This window comes from Ambystoma mexicanum, chromosome 6q (genome assembly GCF_040938575.1).
Source record: "Ambystoma mexicanum isolate Mex_15411 chromosome 6q, UKY_AmexF1_1, whole genome shotgun sequence".
Taxonomy (NCBI): domain Eukaryota; kingdom Metazoa; phylum Chordata; class Amphibia; order Caudata; family Ambystomatidae; genus Ambystoma; species Ambystoma mexicanum.
The window spans coordinates 1,113,183,899-1,113,205,685 of NC_090937.1; the positions used below are offsets into that span (position 1 = coordinate 1,113,183,899).

At 48.4% G+C, this 21,787-nt stretch overlaps 1 protein-coding gene across 6 annotated transcripts in view; it reads left to right on the forward strand.

Annotated features, from left to right (window-relative positions):
- The window catches only part of FRYL (FRY like transcription coactivator), a 3,055,992-nt gene that overhangs the window by 2,565,612 nt on the left and 468,593 nt on the right, over positions 1-21,787 (forward strand). For all 6 annotated transcript variants that reach the window (XM_069631694.1, XM_069631695.1, XM_069631691.1 and 3 more), the window contains one exon: positions 1,541-1,681. In XM_069631694.1, coding sequence (XP_069487795.1) covers positions 1,541-1,681 — 141 coding nt within the window. The remainder of the gene's footprint in view (positions 1-1,540; positions 1,682-21,787) is intronic.

Consider the following 21,787-nt stretch of genomic DNA (forward strand, 5'->3'; position numbering starts at 1 on the left):
CATGGGTAAAGCACACTTCATAATGGGGATAGTATTGCAAAGTGGCTGTGGCGATGTCTCTTTTCGAAATCAAAAGAAAATCATGTTTTACTCCACACCAACCATTAGATGTTGGCCTTTCAAAGCATGTGAATCAAAGCAGATACAAAGATCTGAAAGATAGTTACAGGTATGTAATGTTTGTCATTTACATATATTTCACTTGCCAAAGAGTGACTCTGTGGAAGGCTGCCATCTATAGGCTGTGCCACTCCCCCCTCGCCATTATCAGTGCGTCCCCCACCATGCCCTGAGCCCACTCCTCTCTGCTGCTATTTCTCACACAACAACAGTCCTCCGCCTTCAAAACTTAACTTGACCTCCTCCTCATAATTTACCTTGCTCCTGTTCTCGCTGCTCCTATGTCCAGAGGCTGCCTGACACAAGCACAATTCACTTTTGTGCTTCGACCCATCTACAAGGCGCTTTTGTGCATCTGGCATCTCCCGGCCAGCCTCTGGGCCGCAAGCAGTAATTCCTTGCACTACTTGTCTTCCTTGTTTGCCAGAAAGGCTGGCAAATTATTTATTTTTCAGTTAACCTCCCAGGAAGGGTCTTTTTTATTTTGTATTTGTAATCTATTTATAATTTGTAGGCTTGAAAGGAGCGCTTTGCCATGATGTGCTGTTCATTAACAAGTACTGTGGGTTGATGGGCAGTTCCATTCACGGGTGCCTTACAAAGTACCATGTCAGAAACAAAAAACAAAGTAGTAAGGAGGCAAAGGATAGCACCAAAAATGGATGATTGAGACATAGACCTGACCAAATGGAAAGTGGGGTTTATTTTCATATAATACAGGATAATCATTTGCATTATAAACATACATGTGCAGGAGAGAATGGAGTTCATAAGGGATGGGGGAATACCGGCTGGAAACTCTGCTGTTTTTCTGAGTGAGAGTAAATGGTCCCTCAAGGCTGTTTTGAAGCACAATAAAGTGTGAATTGACTTGATGTTGAGAGGGTTGGGAGTTGGGGCAGGGAGTTTAGGGAGTCCCAGAGGGTTGCTGGTAGGGCAAAGGAATTAAAGTGAGAGGTGACAAAAGTTGGACAGTCTTATGGAGAGCTTAAGGAGGGCTTAAGATGTAGAGTGTGAAGGGGGAGATAGCTAGGTGGGAAGAACAGAGGCGAGGGAGAGAATAATTTTATGTGGGAGTGACCGCCGGCCCACAAAGAGGCAATGCGCATCAGTGGGTGAAGATTACAGTACGTTGAGGGGACCTACCACCTAGAGGCAATTCACTTGTCAGTGCTTTTCCATCTTGAATACTACAAAACTTCAAATGAAATCAAATCAGGTTGTACCTTTACAGTTCCCAATGTCACGTCTGACGCTTGAAAGTGGTTAATTGTTCATATTACATACTCTACACAGTACTTGACCTTGGTGTTCAGCAATGTATCAACATATGTTTTCTTGTTACATTATTTGCATCTTCACTCTTGAATGAAATTTTCTTGAAGCATCCTAATGTATTTGTCACTTCCTGTTTTCTTAGTTATTAGAAAAGGGGCTGTCCAGTATGCAGCAGTCTTTGCTGCAGATAATTTACAGTCTTCTCAGTCATATTGATCTCTCTACAGCACCAGTGAAGCAATTTAATCTTGAGATCATAAAGGTGATTGGAAAATATGTGCAGGTACGTATACTAAAAAGTAAAGAACACACGTTATTACATTTGTCATATGGGTAAGATGTTTGATTTACCTTTTTGGTTTATTCAACTTGTGTTCTACAATAATTAGTTTTGTAAAACGGCAAACATATTGAGGTTTCCATGCTTGCTCACAAGAGCCAAACCCACTTCATGTTTCAGGAAAGTCACACAAAATGTATTTGTATTCAGGAAATCTTAAGAGATTTACGTAATCAATAGCTATCCTGAAAACCTACTGTTAAGGCTTTAGAGGATCACATATAAAGAGATGGATATATTTTAAGCACGGTTTTCAAAGGTTTATCTATAAGGGGGAGTAAGTTTATGGTTCGTAGCATAGTAAGGATCAGCATAAAGGACCAGAGCTCATGTCTCCAATCTAGCAGCAATTTAGAGAAAGGGTGGTCTACACATTTTTAACAAAAGATCCATGGTGCTGCCTGACTGTGATTACTGTACATTGTTCTTGTATATAATTAGTGCATGGGATTGCGCATGTTGGCACACCTTATGTACTGGGTAACTAAATCTTTAAAGGTGAGATGCCACCCACACAACCTGTGAACACGCAACAGATACAACCATAATGATACATTGTCAATGACGGCAGGAACTTCAGACCAATGTATGAAGTCACGCGCACAGCGTGGAAAGTCAACATTTTGCTATATAAAAATGTTTCCAGGATGGCGGCCGCGGTTGAAAACACAAAACACGCCATTGCCGAATTACAGCTTCTCCTGCATGGGGTGTGGCATGAATTCCATGCTCATGAATATTCCATGTTGTTCGGCTGGGAATCCTCAGTAAAAGGAAAAAGTTTCAACTTCACTTAAAAAATGTATTTCTCCTCTAAAGCAGTCCATGTCCTCTGGGTCATACTTCCCCCATCCAATGACAGTCCTCTCCCTGAGCCCCTCCTCTGGCAGCCATCTTCAGATTTTTACCGCACACTTCAGTGTTGGGAGTCCTCGAGTTTGCTCTCCGATATATTTGTATAGTTTTTTTGTGTTTTTGACGGGAAAAGTTCTATTTTTGTTTCAAAGAAAGCCTGTATGCTCTTTTCTTCATCTGCCGACAGTGGGGACCCATTGTCCATCAGGTTCTGCACCCCTCAAGGGCAAAGATTGTCGAATCTACAAGGCCTTTGGCCCTTCTTCGCGCCCTCTGACCATGACGGAGGAGAAGGACAGGGAAGGTCCCTCTTCAGGCCCTTCACCAAATGTGGGCTACGGAACGTGTTTGTGGAGTACAAGCACCTGCAGTGCCTCTACTGCCTGCACCCGGACCGCAAGGAGGTCGAGTGCGATATATGCCTTGGTTTCTCCGAGAAAAAAACGAGGGATAGGCATAGTAGGCTGGCGACATGGCTTAACACCAATGCCTCGGACCCGTGCTCCGAGCAGGGTCATGCCTCAACCAGGACCGGCCGGTCCGAGAAGAGGTCTTCTAAGTATTTTGAGGGCGCCTCATCCGTAGCAGCCCAAGATAGGGCCAAGAGCCGCAAGTCTGAGTCCACCTGGTTCGCCACGGAAGCAGGTCCCAAAGTGGATAGGGAGTGATGAACATCACCTTCCTCCTCCTTTGCCAGCCAACAATCGTGCTCCTCTTCAAAGAGGAACTTAGCTACCCCAGCAAAGCTATGTGAGAAATCCGAGAAACCGCGGACGGAGGAGAAGGCCGAACAGCCTAAACGGGCTCAACCGGCACAGACTAAGACCTAATCGCCGACTCTGTCGATGACTGCTACTGCCACGACAGCTAAGGACGCTGATCCTGCTAGGGTAGCCCCCACGGCTCAGAAGGTATCCCTGCCCCCAAGTGACTTGGCGAAGTCTGCAGGCACGCCAGAAGGGGTGAAACCGCTCAGGCCCCTGGTTCAAGACCCTCAGAGGGGGGAGTGTGTGGTGGGGGGCCCAAAACATCCCTCCCAGACGGTCGCCCAAGCCATGGAGGTCTCATCCACGGACGGCAAAGACCAGGAGTCCATATATACATTCCACAAGGACATTGAAGAGGAGGGCGACAGCGTAGGGCCTAGTTTTCCTGTTCTGCCTTCTTAGCCGAGGGACATTTCCTTGGTTATTCTGTCAACTCTGCACAGCTTGGTGTCGGAGATCCAGATGAGGATGCCTCCGGCCCCAGTACCTGTGGTCCCCGATCAGCCTCCAGTGAAGAATAGGAAGCGTCATCAGCAGGGGAGTTGCTAGGTCTGGAAAAGACCCGGGGCTAAGCTGATGTCGAACTGTTGGGACTGGGGGCTAGCTAGTTTTTTGGGTGTAGCTCCTGAGATTCTATCCGGGGCTATAACCAAAAGATCAGGGGCTATAGCCCCCTTAGCCCCTCCCTAGGAACGCCCCTGGTCATCAGACTCCCCCAAGCAGGGCTTCTTGTACCAGAGGCGGGAGGCCAAGAGGAAGACTATCATGCTGGTGCACCTTCTGGACGATGTTGGGGATGAGGGCCTGCACCTCATGAAGAACCCTTGCATGGCTCCAGCCAAACGGTATAGGCTGGAGAAGAAATATAGGGTGCCCTAATCCGCACCCAAGTGCCTGAGGTCACAGCCATCGATGGATTTGGTGGTATCGGCGGCTGCGAGGAAACGGTCGACCAACCAACCAGTCCTCAGTCGTCCCTCTGGACAGCGAGGGGAAAAGGATTGACGCCATGGGAAAGAAGGTGATTTGCACTGCGGTGTCCACTATCAAGGCAGCCAATGCACTGGCGATCCTGGGCAGGTACGACGGGGAGTTCCTCCCCGACGATAAGGAGGCAATTGCTCTCTTCCCGGAAGGGGAAGTGGCGTCTGATCACACCATCACAGTGGCATTGGACGTTGCTGACACAGGGTTCTGACAAAAGGGGAACGGTATCTGCCTTCGTCGCCAAGTTTGCATGAAAGTGGGGACGTGGCCCACCGAATAATATCCTGAAAAACAGCCTGCCTTTCTGCAAAACTCAACAAAATGTCATGCCTGAGGAAAGATGAGCGCATATAGCACATGTGGGCTGGAAAAGAACGCAGAAATTGAGCCCCGCACCGAGATATAAGAGGTGGCGCACACCCAGGCAACATCAAGCAACGGATGCAAAGATGGCCGTGACCCACAGTGAGTCCATGAAGACCCAGGAGTAGCATTGAGGAACAGTCCTGAGACCTGGAACCCGCAATGTGAGTGACTCGCTGCCGTCCCACTCTCGCACACATGGCTGGCGGGGCTCGGTCCCCACGCCGGCTGCTTAGAACTGCGGCCGGGGTGACTGCCTCGCTCCCACGGTGCGCGAGAGAGGCAGATGGTAAGGGAAAGAGCTGACTGGGCTGCCCGCTTTGACTGGGCACTGGACCCAGGAATTTCGTACACCAGGCACAGACGGATAAAGGCGGGGACCCAGCCCATCCATCGAGCGCAGAAGGTGTACAGCCCAAGTCTGACCGTGACCCTCACTCACACCCCGACGGCTGGCAAACCTTGCCACGCAAGGACTGGCATTTCCCTGCGCCCTGGGAGGGGGGGGGACACTGAGCGAGCTCAATGAGTGGGAAACCAGCAGAGACACATTAGGAACGGCCCAAATCCACAAGCTGACTGGCATCTGGAGGGACAGGAAGAGGGCAATCATCTACCGGCAGGAACAAGTAAGCAGTAAGCACAGCAGCCCTACGTTGAGCTCCATATACCGCAGTCACAACGCTCTACACGGCATGAAAACGGAGGTATGCACAGTAGACGGCGGCAGGCGGATCTGGTGAGTGAAGCATTGTTGTGCGCGCTGCCTGAATCAGTAATGGTCCCAGGGCTGTAGTCAAGGCTGTGTGCGACCTGCAACTAAACCCCTGCCCGCTTCACCAGCGGTCCAGCACACACTCCTGCCTGCCATACTAAGACTACGTCCTCGCTCCCTGCCATCCTGAAAACCGTGGTCACAACGAGGGACAACACTTAGTGGCTTGCCAGGCAGAATGCTGGGGATGGCCCGAACCCCAGCCCTGCTCCAACAGTGACATCTGGCAAGGGAGATCGACCCTAAGGGGAAACACGACAGCTCTCCCGCCAGACCCACCGCAGCGGTGGCCAACGCCCAATGTGCAGTGCATAGCAGAGGGGCAAAATAGACATAACGAGAGGAGGAGCCACAGACAGAATACTGGCATACTGAATACTACTCCATCGATCTCTCCAACCAGCTCATTGGTATGTAAGTGAAAGGCCTGCATTATCTGCGCTTGATGGGCTTGGATAGGAGGAATTGCCCGGATTGCCCCTGAAACTACATCGTCAAAATAGGAAACGTGCAACAAATTGAGAAGAGGCCCCATCGATCAAGGACTGACCACACCTGACACAAATAGAGCCTGCATCTATCATGGGCAAAGATAAAGCGAAAAAGAACTCCATATAGCCCACAATGGATCAATACACCACATCGGCCACGCAGAACCAGGATGGGCCAGAATTAATCAAAACTACCTCTGGCACCGAGACTACACTTTCCTTAAAAGATGTCATGGCAGCCATAGCAGAATCCAGCACCTCCATGGAGCAAAAAATGGACGGCATAAGTATGGACGTGTCACTCTTACGCCATGACTTGCAAAAGCTGACATCCCGCACCGGGGAGGCAGAGCAGCGCATCTCCGATGCAGAAGATGGAATAAGAGGGTTACAGCAATAGCTAGATGGCGTAAAATCAGGCCTGAAAACACAGAAGGCCGGAGCATGGATTTTCCTTGAGCAGTGGCTCACAGACATTTTCTAACCGCCGCCTTCTCCAAATTCTTCTCAATTGAGAGAGCGCATTGCATCCCATCTGGAAAACCGATCCCAGGAGCACCGCCCCGAACAGTGATCGCCAAACTCCTCAACTATAGGGATCGAGATGCACTCCTCCAAAGAGCAAGAGCAAAAGGCACACTGACTTATAATGGTGCGAGAATTGCTTTCTTCCCCGATTACACCAGGGAAGTTCAAAAAGCTAGACAGTCCTTCCACCAGCTAAAGAAACAACAGCAGGCTCTTAGTGTGAAATACGGCCTTCTGTTCCCGGCCCAATTGAAAATATATCACCAAGTAACAACAGTTCATTTTACTGATCCAAAGGAGGCCTGGAGATGAGCAGAACAGCACATCGAAAGGAGACTGGAGAACGATGAGAAACAACAGACAAAGAAACCCACGAGCACGGCAGGAGAGACCACCACCGCTACAGCCAATGGTGCACTCTCACGGCGAAGAGATCGGGTGACAGTGGGAGACGAACTCCTAGCAGGACGCACACCCCCCCTCGAACACAAAAGGGAAACAGGGGTGCTACACACAGATCGCAACATCAGGCACGGTCAGTAGATGGCAAACTTTATGGCGGCTGCTATGAAGGCGGCCCCCCCCCCCACCCAGGGTTTGTACTTGGTGCACAGCACCAAACGGGGCATTTGTTAGTCTGATCGTGGACTATTTTGGTTGGCATCAGCAGCTGTTCAAAGTTCGGGCAACAGATGCTTCCAGATGGGCGGAGTATAGGGTGGGAGGCAAGTTGGTTATTTGTTAATGTTATTATTAAAGAAGCTTTGATGTTAGGGTTCACACTGGGTCTAAGAGTTACAGCATACGAATCTCCTTGTCAACAAGATATGACGCAACAACAAGCGAGCATGGTCCTCCCGCAGGCCCCACGGCCTGTAAACGCAGCATACCGCCCTACACTACAGCACTACGCAATATGACATCACGTAAACCAACACAATGTGACACGTCCCGCTCCTACGACAGATGGCGATGACCACCAATAGGAATGATATCAGAACCATTAGACTTAAGACCTGGAACGTAACTGGGCTTGGCAGCAGCCTTAAGAGGTGCCTAGTATTACAGCTGCTAAACCGCCACTCCCCTGATGCTGTATTCCTAACCGAAACTCACCTGGCGGGCTCAGACTGCTCCTTATTCAAACGTACCAATTACTGCATAGCGATACATACCGGGTTCACCATGGGCTCCCGCACGGTACTAATCTTAATACATAAGAGGCTGCCCTTTACTCTTTCCACTGTCATCCAAGAGACAGGGGGTAGATTTGTATACATAACAGGGACTCTCTGGGAGCGAACCATCAAAATGCTGGCGGTCTATGCACCCCCAAATCTACTGACTCCCCTAACCAAAGACATTGCACCCATAATCACTGGAGACTCCTCGGACCTTATGATCACGGGAGGAGGAGACTTTAATGAAGTTATGAATACAGCACTCGACGGTACACACCTCTGCAACAGAAACCTTTCCACACGCACCAAACTTGCTACGTTCACTGATGCTTTGGGACTCTGAGATGTGTGGAGAAATGTACATCCTGATATAAGGGAATACTCCCATTACTCTGGGGCTCACGCCTCGCTATCGAGGCTAGACTATTTCTTTCTCCCTTCAGTGGATCTACATTTAGTGTGTGAGGCACAACTGCTTCCCAAAGGTATATCGGACCACTTCCCCCTGATAATAGGGATTAGAACCCACAGACCAAACCCCCGCCCCCCCACCCCTCTGGCGACTGAATAACTATTATCTAGGCTTCCCAGAGCTGGTGGAACAAATCCAGAACACCACAAAAACATACTTTGAGTTAAACACGGGCTCTGTAATCCAGTGACGCTATGGGAGGCATATAAAACAGTGCTTAGAGGCAAAATTATCTCCTGGTCAAAGGGCCACAGGAAGAAACATCTAAAGGCACTACACGATGCTAAAGCATATGTACATTGTGTGGAAGCAACACACCTAATCCTTGACCAGCCAGAAACACATTGTGCACTTCAGTTAGCGCAGAAACTACAAATCATAGCGCTAGATAATGCGAAGCAAGCTCATAAAGCAATGCGCGAGCCAGAGTATATGAAACGGGGGATAAAGCGGGTAAGATGCTGGCATGGCTGGAACACAGGGATGAGGGCCTTAGCCAGGTAAGGAGAATCACATCCCAAGAGCAGGGACCACTAGAGACAGATGGAGACATCGTAGAAGGCTTTGCAACTTACTATGCTGAGCTGTATAAAGCACCATCCGCCCCCATCAACACCTCCATCCTGGCTGACATCATACTCCCATCGCTCAAGTCTGGCCAGCTAGAACTGCTAGAAAAGGACATCACGGAGGACGAGTTAACCACATCTATGTCAGAGCTGCAGTCCAGCAAAACCCCAGGACCAAACAGCTTTCTGATTGAAGTATGGGAAAAGATGGGCATGAATGAGATAACTCTGCACCTGTTGAGGATGTACAAGGACTTGCGTGCTCTGGGTTGCCTCCCCCCAAAGCTACTATAATAGTTATACCGAAACCAGACAAACCGCGGGACAGGTGCAGCTCGTATAGGCCCATCTCTCTCATAAATAGCGAAACCAAACTGCTTGCAAAGGTGCTGGCCAACCGATTACAACAGGTCATACCTACGTTGATCCACCCAGATCAGTAAGGATTCATGCCACAGAGATCCACCCGAATGGAATACATAGGTTCCACTCAGCGCTAGAGAGGATACCTGTTCTCCAAGGCCCCTTAGCCTTGCTTGCGATAGACTTTGAAAAGGCCTTTGATTCAGTCTATTCTGAGGCGATTTGGGAGATAATGCACCGTATGGGCTTTGGTCTGCAAATCATGAGCTGGGTCAAACTCCTTTACAAAGCCCTGCAGGCAGTAACGAAAGTAAACGGATATGTATCAGGTCCCTTTGAACTCGGGAAAGGGGCAAGACAGGGCTGTCCCCTATCGGCCATGATCTTTGTACTGGCGATAGAACCTCTAGCGGAATTATTGAGGTCTACAGTGACATGGAAGTGTCCTTGTATGCGGATGACCTGCTGATATACTTGAAAGACCCGATTAGCTCCTGCATCACAGTGACGCGCCTGTTGGAGAGGTACGGTACCTTTTAGCGGTCTGCGTGTTAACTGGTCCAAATCCACACTGTTTCCGCTGGGAGAAGAGATAGACATAGTGCCAACCGACTGCCCCTATCGAGTGGAAAGGGAACAATTCAGATACCTGGGCATACAAGTCACGAATAACCTCAATGATTATGTGCCTAAAAACGTACACCCTGTGGCGTAGAGACTCAACGGAGGATGTCCAACACTGGACATTGTTAGGCAGAATCCTGTGCAGTTCCCTTAGGGAGCACTAAAGAAGATTAAGTCTACAGGTGAGAGCAATAAATCCCTTTTGGTATCAGTGCGTACCACAAAGATTTAGTTGGTAGCTGTGGCTGAGCAGTCAGACTTATCTCAAGAGGGAGATGAGCAGTATTCGGGGTTTACACAATAGGCCTACAGTACTATGGCACAAGGAAACACTGACCAAAGCTTTGTATTAAACAGTAGATATATATTTATTTTATGCACTTCTAATAAAACACATGTATCACAGTCATCAATCAAGTTAAATAAATCAGAGGAAAAATGTACACACTCCCTAGTTAAATTGTAGACCAAGTGAACCAGAGTGAAAACTGAGCAAAACGGCACAGTGAAAACCACACACAAGGGATACTCTATCAATTTCTCACAAGGGAGGGAAAGCACAAGTTATATAGAAATAGCTTCTTACACACCCTAGCAACACTTCCCATAAGTTTGTGAACCAGATTAAGCAAGACAGTGCATCAGTATAGGCAATACTTAAATGAAAACTGAGCAAAATGGCATTTCACAAGGTTTAGAAAGGGGTAGTTATAAGAAGTAGGTGCACCAGTAGGTGCACCAACACAGTTCTAGTTGAGTCCTAGTCAATCTAAAGAAGGCAGTTCTAAGAAATGTAGCCAGAGTCAGTAGGCCTGTGCCAGAGTCAGTGGTACAGAGCAAGGGCCCAGGAGCAGAATGTTCTTGTAGCTGCAGTCAAGTCTTTGGTTAACGATTTTGAAAAGGTGGATGCAGAAGTTGAAAGACAATGTTGAGAGAGGGGCGGCCAACCCAACAGGTAGGTAAAGGATTTAAAACACCTTTAGTGCTACCGCGAAGCAAGGGCGGCCTGGCGGAACAATGTACCTCTAAAATGAAGAAGTGGCTCCTGCGGTGGGGGTTGTTCCTGGTAGTTCTGCAGTTCGGGTGATCCAGCAGAGGAAGTGAGACTCTCGTCGTGGAGGAAGGTTCGAGTTACTGCACTACCCAAGGATGAAACCAGCCGCGGTGCTTCCTGATTAATAAAAGGTACGCTCCTTTAAATCGTGGTCCGGGTGGACTGGTGCCTGGCTATCCGGCCTCCGAGTACAGGGTACGGGAGATTCGACCAAGGCAGGTCCGGGAAGGCAATTGGTAAACTGGTTGACCTCACCAGCTCAAGGGAAGAAGGCTCTTGCAGATGAAGATCTTCTCTCGTCGTGTGGAGAAAAGTGGTGAGACGCTGCAGCAGGGCTTCACCGGTGGTTCAGTCATTGCAGATGTCTTTGGCTTCTCTCCTCTTTGGCTTCTTAGTTCCAGTGGCAACGTCTTGCTCTTCCAGTCCTCAGGACCCTGCTTTTATGCAAAAAGATCACCATTCATATTGCCTAGCTGTCACTCACACAGTGGAGTGGTCATCTTGGCGCGACCCTCCAGCCTATCAGGATCGAGTGCGACATGGATTGCTGAGGCAACCGCGTCCAGGGGTCCTACTCCCCCTCCCGCACAATGGACCCACCCCAGACTCAGTGGCGCCGAAAGGAGGGCTTCTCGGCAGAAGCCCGCCAAAAGGATGAACCAAGGATCCCCGATCTCGGTTAGGAATTTAGAGAAAGACACGAGAAAGAAGTTATATTAAAGTTCTGGCAAATAAAACCTACCGGAGTCAAGTTAATATAATAATGCACCGGTGGTATGTTAGAGGCAGTCAGAAAATGTGGTAGCCTCGAACAATGGGAAAATCCCGTAGGAAAATATTCACGGTTGAATATTTATGGTAGTAACCACTGCCACCCGCCAGAAACTTTTGAGAGAGGGACTATACAGTGCCCTCTCGAAAATGATCATAAGGGGGAAACTATTAACCCTTTCCAGTACCTCCGTAGTAAGATGGTTTGTACTGGTTTACTTCATAGAAATTGACTAGTAAAGTCAATTGGGACTTTACATGCCCTGGGAGACAATAGTCAGTCCCAGGGTATGGAGTCTATGTTTGGGGGTCGCTACAACACCCCTGTGTCACTGCACAGAGGGTGCTGTGTAACACATGTGAATAAAGATGGTTCCTATGGGGTTGAGAAAATCCCATAGACATTCAACACAAAAATAGCCTAGAACACACATAGCAAAAAATGTCTAAGAGTGGGAAAAAGAGTCTCACTCTTAGCAGGAAAAAAGAAAAAACCCTTCAAATCCAGCAAAGCTGTTTGGGGACTCTATAGGTAAGGGAAATTAGCCATAGATTGAGAATTCTCCTTAACGACATCCCTGCCACTAACACTACTAGGCAGAGCGTCCCTTTTTAAGATGATAGCCCTGCCCCGCTTCTTGTACATACTACAAAACGCTCCTCTATATATCCCGCAAAGTGAGTTTAAAAAAATTGACCAAACACTTAGGAAACTACTGGCGGTCAGGGGGCACCCACGTCTCGCACTTACAACCCTTCAAAGATCCATATGGGAGGGTGGGATTGGGCTATGGGCTACCCCACCTACAGACATACTACTGGGCCAGTCAAATGGCAGTTGTAAATGAAAAACCTCCACAGAGATACCTCAAAACCACATAATAGACTACCTGAAACCGAAGCAATAGAAAGCCCATTATGAGATACCTCTACTGCGAAAAGAATAGAACGGCCGCCCCAACTATGTTATCACACATTATACAAATATGAGACGACACACACAAATATGTCAAATGGGACAAAAAATGTACTCCAGTACAACCATTATGGAACAATAGGAACCTCCCGGGGGTGAACAAACTCCCTAGGTGGCCCATGTGGTCAAACCAAGGGATACTAAACGTTGTCAACGTTGTAAAAGAAGGCAATGTGATCCCGTTTGTGGATCTAGCTTCCCGTTTCTATCTCCCCCAGACTGAACAATATCATTACACACAGTTGAAGCACTTCTGGCCAACCTCCCTGCCCTGATCGACATGCCAGAATATACCCCAATGGAACGTAACTTATTTCCAGAGCTGATCAAACACAAGGTAACATCGGTGTTATACATCACCATAACCTCCTTTGCCACAAATTAACTGTCGAGTCTAAATGTGAAATGGGAAAGGGATGTGGGAGCAATACTGCCTGAGCAATGGGTCAACTCGTTGATGTTCCCCCGGGAGATAGACATCTCATCCAGACTCAGGCTAATCCAATAAAAAAAATACTGCATCGGGTATATTACCCAAGAGTAGTGCTATTCAGATGGGACAAGATTACAGATCCAAGATGTCTGAGAAAGGAACCTTCTTCCATATCCTGTGAAAGTGTATTCACATTCATCAATACTGGCAAGCGTGCTGTAACGAGTTGTCAAAGGTCATGGGCAAAACGATCCCCAGGAATCCGAAACTGCTTCTGCTGGGGGTGGAAGATGAGTGTGAATTATCACGGTAAGAGAAGCTGTTTTTATCCACCACCGTAGCGCTGATCAAAAGAAACATAGCGCAACTATGGGGCTCTGCTGTAACGCCAGACTATGAACAATGGACAACTGACGTGGATATCTGCGTCAAAATGGAGCATACAGTGTATACTGCAAGGGGCTGCCCTGAGAAGGCGTGTAAAATTTGCCAGAAATGGGAGGATGCCCACTGATGAACTACCTGCGTTGGGTTGCCGGTTTAACTGATGATGATATACTGTGGACACTAGAACCATATTGGACTGTTATGCAACAATGTAACCATATAAGACGAAAGAACCCTGTTATTTCAATCAAAGTATGTTTATCAGCCAGCGAGGACGGGAGGGGTTGCATGCTCCTCTAACAGCTGATTTGTTTGTATGTTTTGTCTCAAAACCAATAAAAAGGGAGGCGGAGGCCGCCAGTCGACACCAGAGAGGAGGTAGGCAGTTTCACGCACCGCTTCCCATTGACTCTTACAGTGACTTTGTGAGCCCGCCCGCTCGTCTGCACGCCACTGCTCCTTGTCTTATCGGAACGGTCCTAGTGCTCTATCTCCATCTCCAGCGCGGGGGAAAACAGTGTCCCCCCCTTGTCTGAGGCGACCCGTCCCCCCCCATCTGCTCCCCCCCCTTCCTTCTTTCCTCTCCCTTCCCCTTTCTCCTGCCTCCGCTCACCTTCACTCATCGCTGCTTCCTGCGGCACTCTTCCTTTCCTCAACCCCCCCTTACCCCCCCTCTTCCCGTGCCCATCCTTACCTCTCGTTTCCCTTTGGCCCCCTCCGGAGATGGAAGAAGACCCGGAAAAGCGCCTTCTACGAAGTGATGCATAAAAAAATCGAATCCTAACGCAGGCTGGTCCATCCACGCTTCCTACCACAGATATGCCGGTGGCCGTTTTGACTGCTTCACTGTCTAACCCAGGCCAAGGGATGAACAGCTTGATCACTAACCCGGCCATGGGGCAAACTGGCCCTAGTGGAACAAATGGTGCTAACTTGACGACGCTTTCCGGAGGAGTTTCCTCTACATTAAATTCTACAGCATCCAAATGTGTCTTCAATGGGCCTTTGCCACAGGCCACTGCTACAGGCCCCAGAGACAAATTAACCTGCTCCGCTGTCAGCCGTGGTCAACACATTTTGCCGTTAGCCAGCGCCACATGCATCGATACCACCTCGGCGAGTGGTCTAACCTCCGTGAGGGTCGGAGGACCCCTGGGGGAAGACCTGAGGAAAGTGGCCCTGGCAGGCGGCTCTGTTGGTCCAATACCTCAGCCGGCTTCGACCTGTGCCAAGCCGGATGCGCTAAACCCTCCAGAATTGCATCCCCAGATGCAACCGCAGTTACAGGAGGGAACCTCCCCTGGGAGGTGCGCCCAACCAACAGCACGTTTAGAAGCGCCACCTACTCAAACCATCACGGCCATGATCCACATTCCTGTGGAGGCCTTGTCCATAGAAACCATTGACTCAAGGAAAACTCTACCTCGGCTGTCCTCTGCAGTTCCGGCAACTTTGCCCTTGCCTTTTGAGGAACTAATACACCTGCCTACGGTGGATACACCCATGGTCCCGCCCTCTTCTAGGATCAACGAGCAGGACAGGGTGGTCCTCCCGCTCCCCCAAATGATGAGAGGCTCTGCAGAAGCCTCCTCTGATTCAGACTCTATCTCGGACCTCTCCGCTTCATCCAGGGGGAGTCCTAAGCTGCCCCTACAGTCTAATATTAAGAGACCTCTATACAAAAAAAAGGGAAGGCAATCCAGAGAAAGGTCCCGTCTCAAGGCCTTATTAGCAAAAGCCTGCCGGCCAGCAAACCACAACATCATCAGGCGGTTCCTATAAGAAAGAACGCTAAACAGATGAAACAAAGGGGTTCTCCTACAGCCCAGAAAAAAAACCCTCAGGGAAAAATTTCCTCTCTACCCCTATGTTGTCAAATGCCCTTTTGAACTTCTTCAAGACACAGGGGAAAAGAAAAGTATTTATCGACTCTTAACCATCGGATGCTGAGATTCTCGAAGCTTTGGAGCAAACCCCTTCAGCCCCTAAGTGTAGGAAAACAGCAGGGGCGACAGCACCGAGCTCATTGACAGCTGAGCCAGAGGCAGCCCAGGCGCCGGACACTCGGCTTCCTACAACACCGGCCCAACTGACGGCCACACCGCTGCCACAAACCTCAACGACTTCCACTCCAGATCAACCCACATCTCTGCAACTGGGTTTAGTGGCTTCCAACCTTACCATCCCGCCGTCTATAGGGCCGCATTCCCCTTCACCGGAAGATAGACCACTTCGGAATGGAGTTTCAGAGATCTTGGATCTTCTACAGCCCAAAGTCTACCCGCCTCAAAGAGGGACGTCTGCACAAGCATGGGCCCCAGCCCATTTGAACAGACCAAAACCGGCCTCTTCGTCACAGGAACCGACTTTGAGACGCAGACACTCAATCGCCAACTCAACATTGACAGAACTGAAAGCCACACCAGTCAGAAACGGAAGACCTTCTGAAGTCGAATCCTCGAGTCACAAAGAATCACCCACCGTGAGGAAGGACATGACAACGCTCATGTCTGCCATTACAATAGCATTGGCACCATTCTGCAAACTCTGAGGCCCTGGGGGACACATTAAAAGACGACACTGCCGCCCTAGCTATTATTCAATCCAAGCTGACCTTCTTGGAGGGCTTCATCACCGCCATTGATTTAAAATATGATATTCAATATCAAAAAAGGGGATCGTGGGACGCGGTGGGCCATAAATCCACACAGACCTTGGTATTTACAGACAGGAAGGACCTTGCACCTCTGTTCCGTAGCAAACCTTCAAATACAACCCTGTCAAACAGAGCCATGGCGAAAGAAGCAAAAGAGCCGAAAGAAGTATTGACGGGGGGGGGGTCAGGTTTGGGTCAGAGGCTCCCTCTGCCTGAGGGGAAAAATATTAGAAAATAAAACACTAAAAGTAAACAGAAAAGAAGAGACGATACGGTCGAACGCTCAGCCCCTTTCCAAACAACCAGAGTCAAACGGGACACCCTCCCAGGTCCTTCCAGAAGGAAGCACACCGTCTGCCAGGGGTAATTTGGCTCTTACCATTACTGACCTAACTCAGTCGCCTAAATCAGCAGCAGACTTCTTGGACTCAAGCCTTTTAGTAAACATTGACGTTGATTCTGACGAATCTCCAGCAGCCCCAGACATCAAGTCTATAGAAGCTCAGAAACGGCCTAGCGTCTTAACTACCCCGCCACGGAAAGCTCACTCTAGAAGTATTTCAACATCCAAGAGAGCGTCCTCGCAGGAAATCGTGTCTCATTCACCGGCCCCAAGGGACACCTCAGCAAAGACAAACCATCAAAACAGATCTCCGGAAGTTCATCAGAACAACCCACACAACCATGTGCAACTCTAGAGGCGGATGTGAACAGTAAACTTCAGATCTACACGTTCAAAATCGAACAAATTTCGAGTAAAGACAATTACATGATCTTAAATAGAAGAACAATTTTGAAAATTACATCTTCGACAGACTGTCTAAAGAAATTGAAATCCGCTGACTTCAAATGGATTCAGCCTTACCATTCCAACAACAAGGCCAAGGCCTATTTGTTCATACACGCTGCACCATTACAGGACCTTTCCAAAAAGGCAGGAGACAAATTAAAATCCATGGGGTTTTTGCTAACAGAAATAATAGATCCGGAAAACACCACTGCTAAGACAGAAGACAGGGTCGCTACTAGCAGTCACAAACCCCGAACTCTGGCCCATAACCTTTCGGCATGGAGAGAAGTCCTAAAAGCGCATTTCTTCGACTCAGCGGTCAAAACCAAACCATCTAGGGGCCAAAATCAACACACATGCCGTTCACCAGAAGTAACTCGCTGGACAGATAAGTATGCCTGCTCTCCGGAACCATCTCGACGAACAGATCATCATGCTCGAACATATGCGGCAGTAGCATCGGACTTCTCCAATAGAAGAGACCATTATGAGAAGAACAGGAATACCTTGCCCGAACGACATATGGACAAATTGCGTACATACGGCTCGAGACACTCCACCAGAACCTACTCACCGGCTACAAGAAACGACACCCAAAGAAAACATCGGCAAGTCTCACCAAACAGGCACAGCAAAGATACATCTGAGATCTTGGAAAAACCATTGCTATCAGGGGGTCCCTGGAACTGGATCAAGGATGCCCTAAATGTTAAACGCCCAAGATAGCAACTATCCTCCGAGACCGGCGATTTGTGTCTCCAAAAGACTTGACGCTGGCATCTTGGAATACGAGAGGACACTCCCATTTAGTGGAACCCAGTTCTGTAGTTCTATCATCATTTGACATTTTCTGTCTTCAAGAGACCTGGCTCCAAGAAAAACCATCTATGGACGGCTACGAATTCGAGATCTCGCCAGTTATCAAGGGCATGCTAGGCCGCCCGTCCGCCGGTCTCTTAATTGCGGTCCGCTCAGGGCAGAACCTGAGAATCATCAAGACCATGAAAAAGTCGTATGGGGTTCTGGCAGTCCTTATAGAGTGGAACTATGGAGGTGATACTACATGTCAAAACAGTAAAAGCCGTACCAATCACCCTTTAGCCTTAATAACTACATACTGGAATCCGCAAAGAACAACAGCAACAGACTTCTGCCAAGCCATGGCAGAAACCATGGATGAAATCATGCTGGAATGGAACTCCCCCTTTCCGATAATTTGTGGAGACCTTAATGCTAACTGCATCCACCCTAACCAACAAGCTCTTGCGGATGCTCCCACGACCCAAGCAGAACACAGAGGCAAAGCATGGATGAACCTTATGGCTGCCAGAGGGCTCCACAATGCGGCTTGGATTCTGGGCAAAGACATCCATATCCCAACTTGGGAAAGAGGCCAGTCGATGGCCACTCTAGATTACATCTTTGTCTCGCAGGCCTTAATCGCTGAAACTCGCCAATACCAGGTGGTGAAAACCGAGGCAAGTGATCATATTATGCTCACTCTGGAATGGTCAGCATATGTCAAGATGTGTAACCAGTATTCCCCATCAATCGAGACAAATTTCCAACAGACCAGGCTTCCCCACACCGCGGCTAATGTGCGGTCTTTTACGCAGCAATATGCGGAGACAGCAAATACTTCTAACACTTCCGCAAAGGTACAGAGGCCGAACTACCTTCTTCTTCTGATTGAACACAGAACCAAGTCGGGGCCAGGGAAGACCATCGCCCCAGCTTTCACTCATAACTATGATAAATTCATAGCAGCGAAAAAGGAGGAGTTAAGAAAACCAAAACGCAGAGCAACTTCTGAAAATACACGGGCAGCGTGGGACGTGTGGGATCACCATAAGAAAATATATAAAGCTTGGATAAGATCAAAGAGAGCAGCCATTTATCAAAACGACGCAGAAAAAATGCTAAGAGTTATCATTTAAAAAAAAAGGCCGACTTTTGGAATTTGATAAATCACTCGCAGAGCAACATAGATAACAACATGATTAATGCAGTGGGGGAAACAGCCTGGGTTCAATTCTTTACAGCACTGTTTGCGTCCCCGCACTCTACAAGAAACCTGCCAGTAGAGCCGACGCAGTCACCCTGGGCCGATTTATCCGATAAAGCAGACATATCCAGGGCCATTCAGAAGTTGAAATCCTCTAGAGCCCCGGGCCCTGATGGCCTTTCAAACTTGGATCTTAAAACTCATATCAAGGAGTGGGTTCCCTTCGTTAGCCTTCTGTTCAAACACTGTGCTGACACCAAGAAAATCCCACTATCCTGGACCAAAGCCATAGTAATACCCATCTATAAAAAAGGAAGCTGAGAAGAACCAGGTAACTATCGGCCCGGCCCGTTGCGTTGCTGGATATTCTGGGAAAACTCTTCGCCTCCCTACTGCTGGACCACTTCCGCCGCTGGGCGCTCTCGGCTCCCTGCAGAGATCCCTTTCAAGTCGGTTTCAAGAAGAACGGAAGCACAACGGTTAACATCTTTATTCTTAACATCCTGAAGGCAAAAATTAAACAGGGGGCTCCAACGGTATACGCAGCTTTCATCGACCTATCGCAGGATTTCGATAAAGTAGATCGAAAGCTGCTGTGGAATAAGCTGAACCATTGGAATTGCCCTGAGGCCATCCTGAATCCAATAATGGCGCTGCATTCGAACACCACGCTTATGGTTCGTCTGAACAAACAAGGGTCGCTGTCAAAGGAAATTACAGCCAAAAGAGGAGTCAAGCAGGGATGTCCCTTGGCCCCGGCCCTGTTTTTGGCCTTTTTAGGCGATTTCAAAGACTCAGAACCCATGGTGCGTTCTTTTCCCCCGAATTTTGGTGGTTCCAAGCTATCCCGCATCTTATATGCGGATGACATGATTCTGCTTCATCAGACGCCCATTGGCCTCCAACGCCAGCTGGAAAACTTAGCCCAATATATGGAATCAAACAACTTGTCTATAAACAAGCTAAAAATTAAAATCATGATTTTCTCAAAAAACCGCCCGTCGACGAAAATCATCAGGCCCTGGTCAGTCCACCAAACAAAAATTGAAGTGGTTTCCCAATTTAAATATCTGGGAGTAATTCTTGATGGCAGCACCCATGACGCTAAAATGCAGGACCATCTCTGGGTTAAAGCAAAATCTTTAACTTCGCAACTAAGAATGGTGGACAGCAAGTATGGCAAATTCTCTTTGATTCCGGCCATTAATTTCTACAAAGGAAAAATGTTTCCGGCACTGACTTACGGTATGGATGCCACACTCTCCATACCTACTTCTTTTTGGCAGAAACTGGAAGGCTTCATCTGGAAATCTGTTCTCGGCCTTCCTAACTCTGTTCCTATTGCGGCTGTAAGAAGAGAGCTGGGCCTTCTATCACTAAGTGCCACGGTGAATGCTTCGTCTTTAGCTCTATTTAGAAAGACTCTTATAACAGACGGTCTCCCTATCTTCAACATCATCGCCCAAGAGATGGCTTCCTCAGAATGCAAGACTCTTGTGAACTGGGTTAAACGCCAAAAAAATAAACTGCAGGAGATTATGTGCTCCGTGGACGATCTGATCACCAACCCAGTTAGAGTCGCCAAAAAACGGAAGGATCTGGATTGGATAACAACCAACAACCAAGTACAAGCATGCAAGCTGCTGACCCATCTTCCTCCTACGTTCAACAGACTGCACATTCCTCTAGCCTATTGTTCGAAATTTCCAGACAGAAAATTAAGATCTACCTTCTTAAGAGCACATTTGAATTTACTCCACACAAGACAAATCTTGACAATAAGACAACATACGGCCAAAAGCTGTAGGCTATGCAAAGCCTCAGACTCTATTGAGACAGTTCGTCACCTTCTTTTGCATTGTCCCTCCTTAATGAATGAACGCACCGCTTTCCTATCACTTTGCTGGCTCGACCCCCGTCTGATAGAAGAAAATACTTGGTGTTGTCATCTCATTTCAGGGGAGAAAACCCTTTGGGTGATAGCCTCAGCTAAACTGTTGGAAGCAGCATTTAGTAAAATCAACGCCGTGGGACGTAGCGAAATTAAAAAAATAAAAATAAAAAAAATTTGGTGTTTGATGTTCAGCCTTGTAAAAATCATATATTTTGATTATACACAAGTAAATAATAATAAAATGTTTTATCCAAAAAAAAAAGTTTGCATGAAAGCCACGAATTTCCATCAGCAGGTCCAAGCAAAGGTGCTGGATATGCCCTTCGATGGAGAGAATCTGTTTTGGAAGGTAATTGATGAATCCCTCCAGGCCATCAAAGCGGTTACAGAGACGTCCCATTCACTGGGCATTCTCCAGCAGCACTGCTCTTCTTTTAGCTCCTCGAAGGGAAAGTCGACCAGCTCTTCCAAAGCTTTCTCCACTTCGTATCAACAGCCTTCCAGATCCACAATGCAGGAAGTCTACACAGACTGCTCCCGGGCCTACGGTAGCGGAGGACAGCATCACCCGCAGGGCAGGACACCGCTGCCGAAGCAGACCTGAACCGACTGGGAAGTCGGGCGCCCCAACTTGTGCACCCCGCTTGGAGGCCAGCTGACGAGGTTCGTCAGCAAGTGGAGAAAGATCACCAAGGACAGATGGGTTCTGGACGCTCTCGTCCAAGGACACACCCTGGAGTTTCAACTCAGGTGTCTGCAGATCCCTCTAGTTACCAGTCAGGAGCAGAACTTCCTTCAGCTCCTGGAAGAGGTACGGGCCGTGCTGTGAAAAGGGGCGATAGAGCTAGTTTCCCAACGCCTCAGGTGCTCTGGAGTGTATTCCAGATACTTTCTGGACAGAAAGAAGACTGGGGCCGGAGGCCCATCCTAGACCTACGACGTCTGAACAAATACCTAAAGTCCCATAAGTTCAGGATGGTCACGTTGCAACAAATGCTCAGCCAACTGGAAAAAGGAAACTTCTTGATGTTGCTGGATCTGGAGGGTGCCTACTTCCACGTCGCCATTCACTGAAACACCGAAAAATGCCCATGCTTTGCAGTGCAGG